General features: G+C 42.5%; 1 protein-coding gene across 3 annotated transcripts in view; it reads left to right on the top strand.

Annotated features, from left to right (window-relative positions):
* Positions 1-15825: 15825 nt before the first annotated feature.
* Positions 15826-17749, top strand: part of LOC124776687 (probable pseudouridine-5'-phosphatase) — a 50465-nt gene continuing 48541 nt past the window's right edge. Inside the window, exons 1-2 of one of the 3 annotated variants that reach the window (XM_047251788.1) lie at positions 15826-15967; positions 16111-16229. In XM_047251788.1, the coding sequence (XP_047107744.1) occupies positions 16175-16229 (55 nt within the window). In that variant the 5' untranslated portion in view covers positions 15826-15967; positions 16111-16174. Of the gene's footprint in view, positions 15968-15990; positions 16230-17749 lie in introns of those variants that run through there. The other 2 variants (XM_047251789.1, XM_047251787.1) reach the window with 2 other exon arrangements.

Below are 17749 nucleotides of genomic sequence, written 5' to 3'. Positions count from 1 at the left end.
CGTATCTTCCTTCAACTGGGTGATTGCTCCGTCTCTGACGACCTCGCCCTCGACGATGCATTAACCCTAGGTAAGATCACTGCGTGAGCAGACATTTCTAGTAGGAAGAGTTCAGAATTCTGTCCCCGCGTGGTTCCGTTTACAACTGATTGAGTATTATCCTTAATGTGTGTTACACCGTTTGCAGTCTCACGTACATAATTAAACGTGCGTCGATACTGATAACAATATTTCGATAAACAATAGAGGCCGAATCACCCAAAAATTGCACTCCTTTTATTTCGTGAACGATTCAGAATATCGAAACCAAGTTTTCTTCAAATGGTAGCACGCAGAGGGACACTAATTTGTTGTACAGTAGTGCACTTAACTCTTGTATCAACCGAGACACTGTAGCAACTATCGTGTGTTCCTTTTTTTTAAAAAAGAAAAAATAGGAACACTATTCTGTCTGACGGCATTCGAAAGTATTTGAAAAGACTAGTGAAGTGATACAACGCCTGTTGATGGTGACGTTGAAGAAAATGGTTCAAATGGCTCTGAGCACTATGGGACTTAACATCTGAGTTCATCAGTCCCATAGAACTTAGAACTACTTAAACCTAACTAACCTAAGGACATCACACACATCCATGCCCGAGGCAGGATTCCAACATCCATGCCCGAGCCAGGATTCCAACCTGCCACCGTAGTGGTCGCGCGGTTCCAGACTGAAGTGCCTAGAACCGCTCGGCCACAACGGCAGGCGGTGACGTTGCAACTTTTGACAGATGTATCCGAGAAAAATATAAACTTGACAGCAAGATGGCCATAATCGGCTACGGTGATATAAGCTCCGCAAGCTGGGGATATCATACCGAGCTTTGACGTTATACGCAGCAAGAGGATCTCATCAAATGTATCCGGACACCTCCCTACTGCCGGCCGGAGTGGTCGAGCGGTACTAGGCGCTACAATCTGGAACCGCGCGACCGCTACGGTCGCAGGTTCGAATCCTGCCTCGGGCATGGATGTGTGTGGTGTCCTTAGGTTAGTTAGATTTAAGTAGTTCTAAGTTCTAGGGGACTGATGACTTCAGAAGTTAAGTCCCATAGTGCTCAGAGCCATTTGAACCATTTTAGAACACCTACCGACTAGTGGACATTTATATGGGGTGTATCCGTTCTTTCGTCTTTCTGACGGCTTGAGCTCTGCTGAGGACATTTTCAGTGATGTATCTGATTGCCCATGGAGGAATGACAGCCCATTCTTCCTCAGAAACTGAAACTGGAGAAGGTAGTGATGTTTGGTGTCGGGGTCAGAAATGTGTGGCTTATGAGAGGCTGTTAGAACATTGTATCCTATGACGATGATGAATTCTTCTCGGGTTATCAGTCGAGTTGTGCGGTGTCGTGTAGTAATGTTTCGGTGAATTTCGTACCCATCATCTTCTGGCGAGGTGAAGAAGATGATGGGTACGAAACTCATCGAAACGTTGCGACAAGACGACGCCACCACTCGCCTGATAACCCGAGAAGAATTCATCATTGGAATATGCCGAGAAAGACTGAAATCGCATATGCTATTACATCCTATTATATTTAACCCCTTACTCATAGTCACTGTGCTAGCTGGATTTCTGGTAGCACTTTGGATCTTACGAAAGATTCCTTCAGCTGATTACGTGCAATTTTTTACAGCCACCCTGTGCGATGATCGATGGTCTCAGTTCAAATGGTTCAAATGGCTCTGAGCACTATGGGACTCAACTGCTGAGGTCATTAGTCCCCTAGAACTTAGAACTAGTTAAACCTAACTAACCTAAGGACATCACAAACATCCATGCCCGAGGCAGGATTCGAACCTGCGACCGTAGCGGTCTTGCGGTTCCAGACTGCAGCGCCTTTAACCGCACGGCCACTTCGGCCGGCGATGGTCTCAGTCCGCCAGTATATGATGACTTGGGCAGCTGTGTAGACGGGTGGAAATGTATGTGGTGGACTTGTCTAATGGATTTGTTACTCAGGCGACATCCAATGATTTGTCCGCGTTCACAGCCATTGAGTTCTCCTGTCCGAGCCATTCTGGTGTTACTGCTTTTCAGCTAACAACTCATCAGTACTCCGCGATTTGCTTTGTACTGGCGGGTTCGAATCTCGTGGCATCTAGTGGCCAGTTTAGCATCACAAGGAGCTGTCCGGGGAGTTTTGATCAGACAATGTAAGCCCACACTACTAAGATAAAACGTATTTCGTCTTGGCACTGCTTTACGTGACATAGATACAGGGTGAGATACAATCACAGGAAATGTGTTCGCAGTTGCGAACATGAACTATCTTCGTCTTTATAGTGGAATTACGGCAGTGAAAATTTGTGCCGTACCTGGAATCGAATCCAAATTTTTCGCTTCAGGCGAGCGATCGCCTGAACCACTTCGGCCATCCGAGCACGAATGACCAACAGACCCAATACTCGATATGTCGTCATCCACGTGTTACAACGTCCCCTCGTACGTTACTTATATTACTGTTACGGAAGAACATATTTACTGAGAGTCGAGAGCTTGGTAATTGCGAATAGATACGAAGTAGCAGTGCCTGTATTACGCTACTGGCCATTAAAACTGCTACACCACGAAGATGACGTGCTACAGACGCGAAATTTAACTGAAAGCAAGAATATGCTGTGATTTGCAATGATTAGCTTTTCAGAGCATTCACACAAGGTTGGCGCCAGTGGCGACATCTACAGCGTGCTGACATGAGGAACGTTTACAACCGATTTCTCATACACAAACAGCAGTTGAGCAGCGTTGCCTGGTGAAACGTTGTTGTGATGCCTCGTGTAAGGAGGAGAAATTCGTACCATCACGTTTCCGACTTTGATAAAGGTCGGATTGTAGCCTATCGCGATTGTGGTTTATCGTATCGCGACACTGCTACTCGCGTTGGTCGAGATCCAATGACTGTTAGCAGAATACGGAATCGGTGGGTTCAGGAGGGTAATACGGAACGCCGTGCTGGATCCCAACGGCCTCGTATCACTAGCAGTCGAGGTGACAGGCATCTTATCCGCATGGCTGTAACCGATCGTGCAGCCACGTCTCGATCCCTGAGTCAACAGATGGGGACGTTTGCAAGACAGCAACCATCTGCACGAACAGTCCGATGACGTTTGCAACAGCATGGACTATCAGCTCGGAGACCATGGCTGCGGTTACACTTGACGCTGCATCACAGACAGGAGCGCCTGCGATGGTGTACTCAACGACGAACCTGGGTGCACGGATGGCATAACGTAATTTTTTTCGGATGAATCCAGGTTCTGTTTACAGCATCATGATGGTCGCATCGGTGTTTGGCGACATCGCGATGAACGCACATTGGAAGCGTGTATTCGTCATCGCCATACTGGCGTATCACCCGGCGTGGTGGTATGGGGTGCCATTGGTTACACGTCGCGGTCACCACTTGTTCGCATTGACGGCAGTGGACGTGGACGTTACATTTCAGATGTGTTACGACCCGTGGCTCTACCCTTCATTCGATCCCTGCGAAACCCTACATTTCAGCAAGATAATGCACGTCCGCATGTTGCAGGTCCTGTACGGTTCTTTCTGGATACAGAAAATGTTCGACTGCTGCTCTGGCCAGCAAATTCTCTAGATATCTCAGCAATTGAAAACGTCTGGTCAATGGTGCCCGAGCAACTGGCTCGTCACAATACGCCAGTCACTATTCTTGATGAACTGTGGTATCGTGTTGAAGCTGCATGGTCAGCTGTACCTGTACACGCCATCCAAGCTCTGTCTGACTCAATGCCCAGGCGTATCAAGGCCGTTATTACGGCCAGAGGTGGTTGTTCTGTGTACTGATTTCTCAGGATCTATGCACCCAAATTGCGTCAAAATGTAATCACATGTCAGTCTTAGTATAATATATTTGTCCAATGAATACCTATTTATCATCTGCATTTCTTCTTGGTGTAGCAATTTTAATAGCCAGTAGTGTATTATAAGAAGTACGATGCAATGTTCCTTCGGACATGTATGCATGTACGTACGAGTGCAGGTAGTGACATACAGACGACGACATATGGAAGTTTTGTTCTTGCCATAATTCGTGCTCTGAAAACCTAAGCGTTTAGGTGATCACTGGCATAAAGCGTTAATTCCGGGTTCGAGTCCCGGTCCGGCACAAATTTTCATTGCCGTGATTCCAGTACACAGCCGTAGGTGGTTCACATTCGCAACTGCGAACACATTTCCTGTCTTTCTTGATGGCTGTAGTCGCTTCAGTGCCTGTTTCTTCGAACATGTATACATCATACTTTTCTTGATAACACCAGAACTGCTATTTCGTATCAGATACAATTATTGTAAATGGAACCACATGCTAGATTTCTACCACAAAAGAAGCTTGCACATACTAATGTTTAAAGGGACAGCTTTTATAGAAAAGAGTAAACAGAGGAAAGGCTCGATACAACCGAGGAGCCTGGCATTAGGGCACCATTTAGCGATGTTTACGCCACAGCTGCCGTTTCTGGCTTCATTGCCCCTCAGTTTAGCACGTTTCTAGGTATATTGCGAAAGGCTTCAACAATAACATTAGCAATTGTTATATCACTATACTCTTGTTGTCAAGAGCTTTCCAATGCCCTTAAAAAAGCACGTCTTTCGTTAAATAAAACCCATATCTACTTCAATATCTCGGTTCTTACAAGAGTTAAGAATGTTACCCATACAACAAAACTACGTGCTGCTCCACCTACAATTATCTACCGAAAAATTCATTTCTGTGTCCTGAACCGTTCACGAAATAACAGGAGTGCAAGTTTCAGGTGATTCATTCTGTGTTGTTACGCTAGAGACGGACGATTCCTCTAGAGAAATACCAATGCTGCACTCATCTCATCTGCCGCACTTCAGGAAAATAAAGAGCTCTATTGATTGAGAAACATTCATAGCCCATGAATGTATTAAAATTCATTTCCCACTGTTTGGTAATACAATCTTATTCGCAAAGTAAGGGTACCAGTTCCTTATATTCGCAGGGAATTGGTTTCCTGTTGATGTGAGTAAATATTATCTGCTCTCTGGATATAATCTTTCACTATTGCCAAAATTAATATAACAGGAACATAAGATCGGTGTGATAAACTCAGTATTGGTCTGCAACACTGACATTTTGAAGTGTGACCTGACAGCGTGAGCCAACACGACAAATTACAGGAGCAAGAAGAGGAACTCTTATCACTATTTTAAACTGACAGTATGCGAATGAAGAAAGTGCGTGAGAAAAGACCTGTGTTACATCCGTGACAACGAAATATGTAGCACAAGGGCAGAAATTACAAACAACTATCGTGTTCGTAACGATCAGCCTAGTTCACAGCAGGAAATAATAAACTTTGCTGGTTATCGATGGCTTCCATCAATCATCCAATCCTCCGTTTGTTTGCGAACCACTGCATGGCCTCGTGATGAACGCACAGACCCGCTGTTTCACCAACAGCAGGCCCGGCCGGCGGTAGTTCTGCTTTATTATTACTATTATTTATTGTCTTTCGGAACGTGCCGATACAGCCATCTCAACACAGGAAATATGCTTCTGCAGTTTGTTTTGGCAATTCAGAATGTACATTAGTTTAAGTCGTACCCTGGTTACGAAGTTACATAGGCTTAACAAACGACACATATCGTAATAAAACAAATTTTACATCCACGGGATACTGAAACGAGTAAACAAGTAAAAAATGAAACACCGGATGCTCAGAGGTAGTATGCTATAAGAATGCTACTGGTAACACAATAAAAAATGATAAAACGCCGCTGGTACACGTTTGGGACATTTCCAGTTCAATCTGTATTAATGACTATGTATATAAATTAACTGTTAAACATTCTCTTGGATGTCCTTGAAGAAGTGTTTCAAAAACTGCGGATAGATAACAGAATATTTGTGCAGGTTTGTAAGGACCATCTAGACAGAACATGAGAACGTACGTAATAACCAGGTCTAGGTATTACAGCCATGCGTATGGAAACACTTGCATTCAGACACATACATATAGGAGAAATATAGTAAGATACATTTATAGCCTGAGCGTTCCACATCCTGCTGAACAGCAGGTAGGAGGTTGGTTGATTTAGATGATACACACCCTTCGCACCTGCAGTCCATACTAGCATAGTATTGTTCGAATGTCAGAAGGACTTTCCATAAAGAATCCATTCTAAGTTTCCATCAAGAGGCATTCATTATCCTGGACCAGAAAAGAAAAACAATAACACTACTTTTTCTTGCAATGGCTGGAGTGACAACACTGTAATGTAGATTACAGACTTCTTTTCCTTAAATGTAGTGGCTTTCGAGCCGCGCCCATTTAGCCATCTCAGTATTGGAATGACAATTATGGCGATACGAACTTAAGGACGACACAACACCCCGAGCGGTAATAGTCTCCGACCCGGGCGGAAATCGAACCTGGGCCTCTTCGCTCAGCATTCCTCAGCGCTGACCGCGTAGCTACCGAGGCGGACGTTTCCAAACCTTAGCGACGTGTGATATTCACAAGTCCCTCATAACGTTCTGGGTTCGTGGCACGGCGTGGTAATGCGGTGGAGGTCGGCATGCATTTAGTAATGAAGAAGAAGCGCTAAAAATCTTTGAACAACTATTACGAGCTTAGAAAACGGAACAGTGCCGCTAGTAAGAAAAAAAAAATAGCTGAAACATCACTGTGGTATTAAAAGAGCCACAGTGCAAAGCTGAACGAGAATTATTCTGCCAGTCTTATTATTATCACATGACATTGCAGAAATCACACACACACACACACACACACACACACACACACACACACACACACACAGGTTAATGTTTAAATTCGACAATCAGGTTGCAACACTCGGTATCACTTTGCGCAGGTCTTTCAAACCTCCTTTGAAAGCGTGAAGTTGACAGTTTTCCACAATATGCCCTGCTGCTTGTTCCTCGGCAACACAGTCATCTGCGGCACTTTCAGAACAATCCCATTTCTTCAAGCTACGTCCACATCTCCCTTATCCTGTTCGGATGCGTTGAGTCTCCAACACTCGCGCGGGGAAGATAAAATCCTGCTAACTTCATCCCTGGGTTTTGAATTACGGGGACGTTCTAGGGTGGATGTTCACTCCATCGTTCTATCCTATTAGGATATTTTACTGATTTCAGAAAATTGCCTTAAATGATTAATTATGTCATTTTTTGCTCCTAACATGCTTTTTTCCTCTTGGATTTCAGAATTCTTTTACAAAAACGGAAATGAAATTAAAGTAATTTGAACGTCCTCTGAAACGTTCCATTCGAGTCATGTGATGCCTGTGACAATACTGGCTAGCTCGCTGCCCATACTGTCATAATGCTAATTCACAATGATGTCTTGTTTTGGAATTTACGTTTCGGAAAATGGGTTACAAGTGACGTGTGTTGCCATTCTGTACAAATACGTCTACAAAAATTAATGAAAAGTTGTTTCTGGGTGTCCCAGAGAATGAGAAGGTGCGTAAAACATGTTTGCACTGTACCGGCAAATTGGAACCATGTCGACACTAAACTTAATTAAAAATACGTTGCTCTGTGGGGTTAACATTAACTTATCTCCGAGATATGATCTTCTACTGTTACAACGAAGGATGGTGTCATTTAACGAAATTAAACTCCTAGTGAAAATTGTCGTTTAACCAGCTGCTCTTCAATAATTCGCTAGCTCAGTTATCAGAGCGGTAAACCGTCGAATTTTGTAAGACGATGTCCGTAGATCTCTGGCCCGAATCTAATCTGACAGAACATTTTAACTTATTTGTAAAATGACTCGACAGTCCTCTCATACGAAAACCTAATCACATTTACAAAACTTCACCACGCCGATCAGAAACAGGATATTATTGTGTTTTTCTTGCTGTTTACATGCGGTTACATTTGTACTCGCTGTTCACACACGCCATGTTCAAAAGTGACCACACACCTTTTACTTTATTAGAAACAATGTTTTTATCTTCGTACTGTCCAGCTAAGATCCCTATTGCTTAAAATTTTACAGATTCATCGTTTTACATAAAGATGACGTAAGTCTGCTTCAGACGCCAACTTTAATTTACACTCACAAACATCACAGCCCTTACATTTGTATCACTTGTATGTTGTACACGCTTTATCTCTTTCCGTATAACATCATCGCCCTACACCTCGTTGTACCGTGGACGTATGGTGATATCTTCACTACTAGCAATCCTTCCCGAAACAATCAGTTCTTGCTAACGCTTTTTCATATTTCGTGTAAAACTTTTAAAATATGTAACGTCTTTCAGTGCAGTCCAATGCATGCGTTGCGCCACGGAACGCGTGCTGATGTAATAACTCTCAAAAATGGTTCAAATGGCTCCGAGCACCATGGGACTTGACATTCATGGTCATCAGTCCCCTAGAACTTAGAACTACTTAAATCTAACTAACCTAAGGACAACACAGAACACCCAGTCATCACGAGGCAGAGAAAATCCCTGACCCCGCCGGAAATCGAACCCGGGAACCCGGGCGTGGGTGTAATAACTCTGCTGAGTGCCTTCTATACAGGAAGTCAGCATTATATTTTGCCAAGAATACTTTTGTCGTGCTTTGGGTCGCAGCTTATGAGTGATAGACGACAATTCAGTTAACAATATACGAACCCATTTGCAAATGTTATACAGTTCCTTAGTTTTGAGCGAGTTTAATTACATTACAGGGAAAGAATGTCCGGCATTGCACATATCGGCGCTCTAAATGACAGGAGCATCAACTTTCGCAAGGCTTCCAACTATCAGCGTTCACAAAATTCCTTTCTATTGTTCCTTAAAACCTGTAATTGTGTTTTCCATCACTAAATAGCTAAACTGTTTGCAGTAAAAGTACGTAAAAACCTCGTAACTTCTGCTAACGCTCCAATAACACAAGTATAGCTTCATATTACTCCTAGCCTGTGAAGTCACCAGAGCATCAGTCAATAACAGAGCGTTGTCGATCACATGTACATTGAATTTCAAGCTTCAATTACATAAAAATAACAGATATTTTGTGAGAATATTGACAGCAAAAGCCATTTAAATGTTATGATCAATCAGAATAATAACAATCCGAACCATATTTTTAACACATTTAAATAGCCTATTCTCGGTGACATCGTAAACGTCTGCGACTAAAGCGGTGCACACGTTGGAAGCGAAGTCGTACGACTAAACCGTTGCTTGACATCGTACGATCTGAATCGTGCCAGTTGAGCTCGCTCACTGCAAGCATATTCGTCGGACTACTGCATGTTTAGCAGTGGATATAATCGATTTCTCCTCCATGACAACTCTCTTTTGCTGAGGCAAAGGCTGACATCGGAAAGGGAGGAAGGAACACGTAAATTTGATGTATAAATAAGAGACATATTTGATGAATTTCATAGCGTGTGAGATGGCCTAAGTAATAATCAACATAGCTTCCGCAATTGTTTTATAATGACTCTAGACTCCTGTTGTGTGATTCGAAAACCCCAAAATAAGCAGTGACGGAACATATTTCGAATACGTCATTCAGATATAAAAAAAATTGCATCCTGTTCGGCCTGAAATGCGCCCAAATGTGCCTTAGAATGTTCACTGGTGGATGACCTGGTAACTGGCCTTCGTCATGGGATCGTGATGAAGTAGTAGCTCTCCCAGCAACATGGGGGGTATTGTTCGCTGCGTTCGTGGCATTCGATCAGCCATACATGCCCCCAGATAGTGCTAGATGGCAAACACCGTTGGGAGCTCAGCATTCATTTCCTCAGTATGGATTTGGGAAACTCGTGTTTCCTGAGCTGGAGACTGGTGAGCGCCCCACTTCTGTATAACGGTAGGTTCTGTGCATGCCAAGCGACCACCGTGCGGCGTGGCAATCAAACTTCGAGAGTCACGGAGAACTGGAATCTTGGCTTAACCGTCGAGGTAGCGAGGATGGTGAAAACCTCTATAAAAAATCTTTCACTCTCAAGGTGTGGCGTGTGCCGACGTGATGCATGGCTGTCGAGGTAGAACATTCTTTAGTGGGCAACCAATGACGAAACAGCTGCACCTCAGAGTAAGGCTTACCCAGGAAAGCTGGCTTCTGTCTGGGTGGACCTTTATTTCCCTAGCTGCTCATGAGACGGAAATGGAATCCTCGAACTTATATATTTCACTCCTGGTGGAATGGGGCTACTCTTGGAAGGTATCAACGCTCAGCCAAACAAGAGGGATCGTCTCACTAGCTTATCAAGGCTGGTTTCCTTTGCTTAAAAGTTTAGCCTTACGCCTCCAACGCAGTCCGCTGTTACAAATACCATCGCTTTGGGCACACCACACCGGCGTGTAATGGCGCAGTTACTTGTGGTAAATGTAGTAAGGTTGCCCACGACGGCGTCATTTGCTTCTTTCCTCCAAAATGTGTAAATTGCCCTGGGAATCACCCTTTCTGAAGTAGAGGCTGCAGTCTATACCTTGAACAAAGGAAGATACAAGAGTTCAAAACAACGAAGCGCATACTACACAGTGAGGCCAAGAAGATCTACAAGACCACGCAATCTCCCACATTCATTACTTCATTCGATTCAGCTCTTAGAAGCCTGTTCCAACAGCTGATGCCACTACACATTCGGAGGTTGGTAGCTCAGCACTACTAACTGCATTTGTCATACACTTGTAAAGGTTCTCTTATTTCGAACTCAATAGCACCTCTCAGAACATCAGAAAAAGCCACAGTTGCCAATACTGGGTAGCTCCCAGTACCTGCAAGGCAGGGGTCCATAAACAGACTGCAGTGCCGCTACCACTGCTACAGTCGTTCCTATAGAACCACCTCAGGCAAACAAACCAAATAGGAAGCTTAACCGCAGACGAAGGCAGGAAGTAAACTTTCTGAACATGTCAACCTCATTACATGTGATGGTTCTAGTGATTCTGCATTGGAACCAAAAGAATACGAAGTCCATCTGGAGCCGCCATCCAGACCCCAGACTAAACCTCCATCCATTGAGAGATCGACACGCTATCAGAGAGGTAGGGTCAAAGTAAAACCTCACCAATAAATTGGCTCCCAGACGACAGTGGAACATTAATGGGTTCAGGATGCACGTGGAGGACCTGAAACTCCTAGCCCAGGAGCGTCCCCTGTGCTTGTGTTTACAGGAGACACTTTTTAATTTTAAAATTACTTATACCCCTACGCCGCAAGGATGACTTTCTGGGAAGTGGGCTGTGTCAATAACACACATCACTCCTCTGTTCTCTCCTTGGTTAAGGACCCACAAGCAGTTGCAATTGAAGTTCATGTGGGTTAGAGGATCACTATCTGTTCCACAAGATGCAACAGTCTCTGAGGCTCTCACAGATCTTATAGAACAACTCCACAAACCACCTTATAATTACTGATGACATTTATTCCAGTAGCCACTTTCTACTCGGGATTCACCTACAAGATGGAGCAATCCTTGAAACGTCGCCATCAAGATGGATGATCTGCAGAGCTAACTGGCTGCTGTTTTGCCATCTATCTGGGTTTGACCGCCGAGGCAGCATCTAGGATTCAGTGGAGCACATCACACAAGTGAGCCTCCGTGCCACTGACTTGTCCATCATTAAGTCCTCAAGTCATCTTAGGAGGCAACCTGTACCTTGGTGGACTGATGAATACCACTCAGCAATTGGCTGAGGTGTGCAGCTCTCTGACAGTTTTAAGTGCTCCCCAGCAGCAGAAAATCTCATAGTCTTTCGATCAGCGAGGGCCAAGGCTCGATGCGTAATCAAGGAGAGCAAGAAAAGGTGGTGGCAAGCAATCCTGGAGTCTGTCAACAGCTTCAATTATTCTATGAAGTATGGGAAGCCATCAGGATGATATCTAGTAAATACAGTTGATTTCATATACTGCAGTGCTGAAACAGGATGTCTCCAAACAACGCTTGGAGACATTGTCCAGACAGTGACAGAGCGTTTTGTGGCGACTTCAGGTCCTACAATTGTGGGTCCTACAACCATCCATGCTCCATGTGGGAGCTGGATTCGTGAGGCTTGTTATACTGCACCCAGTCACGACCAAATCCATACAGCATGCCACAGAACTTGCAAACAGTGTCAAAGGAAACCTTCTTGCAATCTTTTAATTTGATTTGGGCAACAGGCCAGTTTCCCGAGTCGTGGATGGAGCGAGTTTTGAGGCATCTGTTCAAATTAGGAAAGGACCAAACGTGTCCCAGAAGTTACTGGATCATCGCGTTAATGTGATGTGTAGTGAAAATTTTGGAGCGAATGGTCAACTGTCGTCTAGTTTGGATATTAGAGACCAGGCAGCTCCTTGACCGCTCCAAGTGGGGATTCAGTAGATGTCAGTCCACTGTTGACAATCTGACCTGGCTAGAGGCGAATATCTGGAAAGTTTTGCTGTACAAATAGCATTGTTTAAGTATATTCTTTAACATCAATAATATGTGCAACACTACTTGATGACATAGTAAGCTAGGACAGCTAAACCAGTGGGGCTTCCATGGCCACTTCTCCATCTTCATTTGGTCCTTCTTTAACTAAGTTTAGGTACCGAGTTGGTCACGTGCTGCTGAACAGTTTTGAGCAGTCGAATGGTATTTCCCAAGGATGTACTTTAAGTGTTACCCTCTTTACCACATCCATAAACAGTATAACGTCTGCCGTAAGGAGTCCTGTACAACGTTTCTTATTGGTGGACGATTTTGAAGTTTACTGTTCCTCTTCCAGTACTGCAACTGGTACTCTTCAGTTGCAAACTTACAGTGAAGAGGTTAGAGTAACAGGTAAGTTTGTGTGTGTGTTAATTTTAATCATTCTTATTGTTCACTAACTTTACCTGACTTGCATATGAGTGACACCACACTACATTTTAAAGACTCAGTGAAATTTCTGGAACTCAGTTTCGATTCAAGGATGTCGTTGTTATCACATTTAAGTACTTGAAGACACGGACACAGAAAGTACTGAATATCACAAAGTGCCTTAACCACAGGTCTTGGGAAGTGAACAGATCACGTCTGCTTCAGTTTTATAGGATTTTTGTGAGATAGCATTTAGGTTAAAGGCGCGTGGTATATGGATCCGCTATTCTTACCTGAAGATTATTGACACTATCCATCATGAGAGAATCAGCCTGGCCATGATTGCTTATAGGACCAGCTCCATACCCAGTCTTTGTGCTGAGGATAGGAATCACCAATCAATCTGGTGGCAAATCTGCATGGTGTGTCAAGCATATAGCATCCTCATTGCTCCAAGTTCATCAGCATATCATATGTTTGTACTTCCAGATATGGAACAAACTTTTTCTGCAACTGCCCATGAGCAATAAGCCCATTTGGGATCCATGTGAGGTGTGTGCCGGAGTCACTTGGTCTGAGGCAAATACAAGTCAAAATCTGGGGTTTCAATGGACTGCCATCCTAATTACTGAAGAGGCTAAAAGTAATTTTAAATTTATTACGATCCAGGAGATGCTGTATTTGTTTTTACTACATTATTTTGTGACATTTTAAATGCACAACACAACTATGTAGCTGTAGTCTTGGATGGGTATAAACAGGAGCATTCCTTTGGCTGTTTTGCTGTTTTCCCTGGCCATGTCATCAATTCACTGTCTTCGATTCAGAATTATGTGCAATCTTGAGGTTGCTGGAGCAGGTGAGATATTGTGAATGCTGAATTCCCGGTCTCTTTTGCCTTCCGAAGAGTCCTTAAATTCTACAACGCTTGTATCCAGCAGATAAAACAGTCCAAAATACCCAGAACGACCTTCTCCACCTATAAAGGCCGGAGAAAGAAGTGTCTTTCTGCTGGGTACAAGGGGACATGGGTATTAGGCAGCCAAGGCGACACGTCGCAATCATCAAATAGCTTAGTGTGCCATTCCACTCACTGCATGCTCATCGCTGGTGTGGTACAGAGTTATGCATCAGTGGGAAGAAGAGTGGCTGGAAGTTACAGAGAATAAGCTACATCTAGAAAAGTGTACAACTCAGCCGTGTCCTACCTCCTTCCGGCTATGCAGACAAGATGAGATCCTTCTCAATCGTTTTCGCATAGTACACAGCCCTGTCACGCATGGCTTCTAGCTCCGGCAACAGGACGCTCCAGTGTGTGGTGTTTAGGCCATACAAATAATGGTGTGTCTACGTCATGATAAATCTAAGCATCATGACGATAGTATTCTCTCTTCAGTCACTGCAAGAAAAAGTGTGTTCAGTGCTCTCAATAATCAGCCCAATGATAAAATGTAACAACCACTATCTCTCAACCGAAAAATTGAAACGTTTTATGTTTACCTTTCCACGTGTTACAATAGGGATCTGTGAGAGATTTTATTGAATAGGCGAAAGGACACGCTTATCAAGGAGGTTAGCAAGTATCATTGCCTGAAGTACGCACTGTCATCTCTTGCTACAACGCTCTACCTGTCAGAGTGCCCTGTAAAAAAATTTCGCCTGTCTTAGAGACAGCCTAACTGGACAACTTTATGACTTACGTGTATTTGAGAGAGACTAGCTGACGAAGCTAATTGTATGAAAGATACTGAAAGACGGACAAGATTCTGATTCCACATAGGTCAAGTACAGCTGGGAACATTGTACAATCACCAGTTAAAATGTGTTGTTGCTGCTACTGTAACAGATTTGCTTAGAAAGAGAAACAGATCTAATTCAAAAGAAATATGAAGCGAGAAACGAGATCGGTGAACAAGGAGAAGAGAAAGCACATGCCCAGATACTGAAAGAAACAGAAACGAAGATGTGAACTCTTGCATAAATTTTTGCCAGTGTCTCACGATGATTTTCATTTTTTGCTGAAATTGGTTGTGGTATAAGAATTATGACACAGAAAGAAAAAAAATGTACGTTAAGTGTAGCATTGTTTCAATCCTTTTCACACAGCTAGAAAACCCTAACTTCAGAGAATCAAAAATTTTCTGCGCCTATTTTTCAACTTCGTCAGAGCCATCATCACTCCATCCTGATTCATTTTTCTGACTTGCTAATTCATTTGACATCGCAGATTTTGTAGTTTTCTGCTTACTTCCTCAACATTTGTTTCTAAGAATTGTAATGGTTTCAAAAGCTTTTCGTTCTGTCTCTTTACTTTTTTGAATCAATATGCTGCAACTCTGGATGCATTCCAAACAAACTACATGTTTATTCAGTGTTGCGTACAAAACTTGTCAAATCTCCGAAGTATTTCGGTGAAACATTTGTAGAGCGCCAGGTCTACTTGTAAACTGACTAAAAAAATTAGGCTGCTTTCGCTAAAGTGATGGAACGACGTGCTGCTGCCCATAGATTTGCCACTCTGGCAACGGCTTTAAACTTTCTCGACTCTCTCGTCGGTGTTACACGGGTAGACTCCCCAGAGAGCTCTACCTAGAGCAACTCTTCAGTTACACCCAGTGTACTGGCACCTTTACAAATGAAGGGACGGAAGGAATACACGTGAGACCTATAACGTAAGGTTTGCACGTTCTAGTGTGTGTACGGTGCCGAAGTGCTTATTCGCGTTTCACTGGTTATTTGTGACAACTTGCGAATGGACTTTTAGTACGACCATTCAAAAGAGATTAAATTAATGTTAGTAGCAGTTATGATTAACGACGCATGGAAGTCCTAATTGTAAATTCTAATCAGGTTTTCTACGTTATTCAGCACACTAGGTGTCACGATAACTCGAATTTATAGAATGGTTTCCAATCGATTAACGTAAAATATTTCCGGCGTTTATCAGAGCAATTATATAATCTACAAGAAGGTTTCCAGACACCACACTTCAATATTTTATTGAACAGTGACAGATCACTCATTTTTCCTGCATATTGATATATTATTAAAACACACGTCACCACAACATAGATCCGTCCAATCGTGCTGATTTTGTAGTCACTTTATATCTTTACATAAGGTTGGTATTACTGTTGAACATATGTGATAAGTAGAGCCAAATTTAATTCCACGAACTGTAACCGTGTCGATATATTGACACACAACATGCAGTACTTGTTGGTTAACACATTGATCCGTAGCATTCTGATATTTATTTCGCAGGTCAGTTGCGCTGCGGGCATTGCCACTGGTTATTTACGGAAAGCTATCAAGGCCGCAAGAATCGATGGGGTTCCAACCAGTAACACATTGTATTTTCGATTTGGATGGACTTCTACTTGGTAATTGTTATCAAATAACTAAGTCTACGTAATTTGCGTGTCAGTTACAGTCTTTACTACAATAAATTCGAGAGCTGGTGATGAAACAAGTTTTTCTGAACAGGCGTCTACGTGATCTCGTTAAATGTGTAACCTTTACATAATTCTCACTATTGTGTGCATGAAATACCGGTCGAACTATATGCCGAGAACTGATTAACTATGGAATTTAGGTGTCAAAAACTAATATACATACCAGCTACCAGCCCAAACCAGCGTTATATTGAAAGCGTTTTTCAACGCCACGAACATGACTCAAAGTTATGATAGATTAAAACTGCCCATTCAATAAAATCATGACGAGGAGATCACAGAGACGCAAAAATAATTTTCATATAGACTTTGCGACCTTGTCTAGTATACAGAATCGAGTAATGTACTGTGGTGGAAAGATAATAAACAGTCTTCTTTCCAGAATAAACAAAAAAAATTGAGAATGTATAGGCTACCAATTCAAAGGGAAAGTAAAAGCATACTTCATTAACTAATCTTTCTTCAAGTTACCAGTATGTACATTGAAGTGACGAAGGAACAAATGTTCACTTATACCTCATGTTGCAACAGTCCAGAATCAAGTACATCAACATCTCGTTTGTTATTTCCCCCTCCCCCACTAGACAGAATATGGGCCACAGTGTGTAGCACATTCTTGGGGAGCTAGTCCAGAATTTTATTTATTGATGTTCTTGTAACATTGTACAAATTGTTTGCGGTAGGAACCTTCATTTTTAATGTCGCTGAGGAATACTGAAGTCTCACTCTTTGGGTGATTCAAAAACCTTGAGTTAAAGGAATGTTATACTTTCATAATTTATGTTGCACATGTAATTGTGATGTTGAAGCAAGAATATTAAGTCTTTCTTGGCATAAAAATATGAGAAATATTTAAGTAAGCCTACTTAAATAAAATTAGCCTAGTTACAATGCAGTCCCAATCTGTATTACAGATGTTTTGTGTATATTTTCAAAAGAGGCCAAACATATGTTGGTCATAGAAGTTTAATGGTATGTTTTTGGGTTGTCACATATTTAGCTTGTTAGAAATGAAACTATAGTACTTGACCTTACTTCCCAACAGTTTAAGTTTCTTGTGATAGCTATTTTATTTGAATGTGTAGAATATGAAAAATCAATGATGCATTCCTTAAAGAAAAAGTCTATGAAACTCAGCTTCTTCAACACAGACATTTCACAAAATGATGACTTAAACAAAGAAATGCTTGTATATCTATTTAAATAGTACATGTCATTTTGTTTATAATAAGCTATTGGAACTACTGACGGCCGTGGGAGAGCCAGTCCTGACAAAACTCTACCATCTGCTGAGCAAGATGTATGAAACAGGCGAAATACCCTCAGACTTCAAGAAGAATATAATAATTCCAATCCCAAAGAAAGCAGGTGTTGACAGATGTGAAAATTACCGAACTATCAGCTTAATAAGTCACAGCTGCAAAATACTAACACGAATTCTTTACAGA

This window comes from Schistocerca piceifrons, chromosome 2 (genome assembly GCF_021461385.2).
Source record: "Schistocerca piceifrons isolate TAMUIC-IGC-003096 chromosome 2, iqSchPice1.1, whole genome shotgun sequence".
Lineage (NCBI taxonomy): Eukaryota > Metazoa > Arthropoda > Insecta > Orthoptera > Acrididae > Schistocerca > Schistocerca piceifrons.
This window is presented reverse-complemented; position numbering and strand designations above follow the sequence as displayed.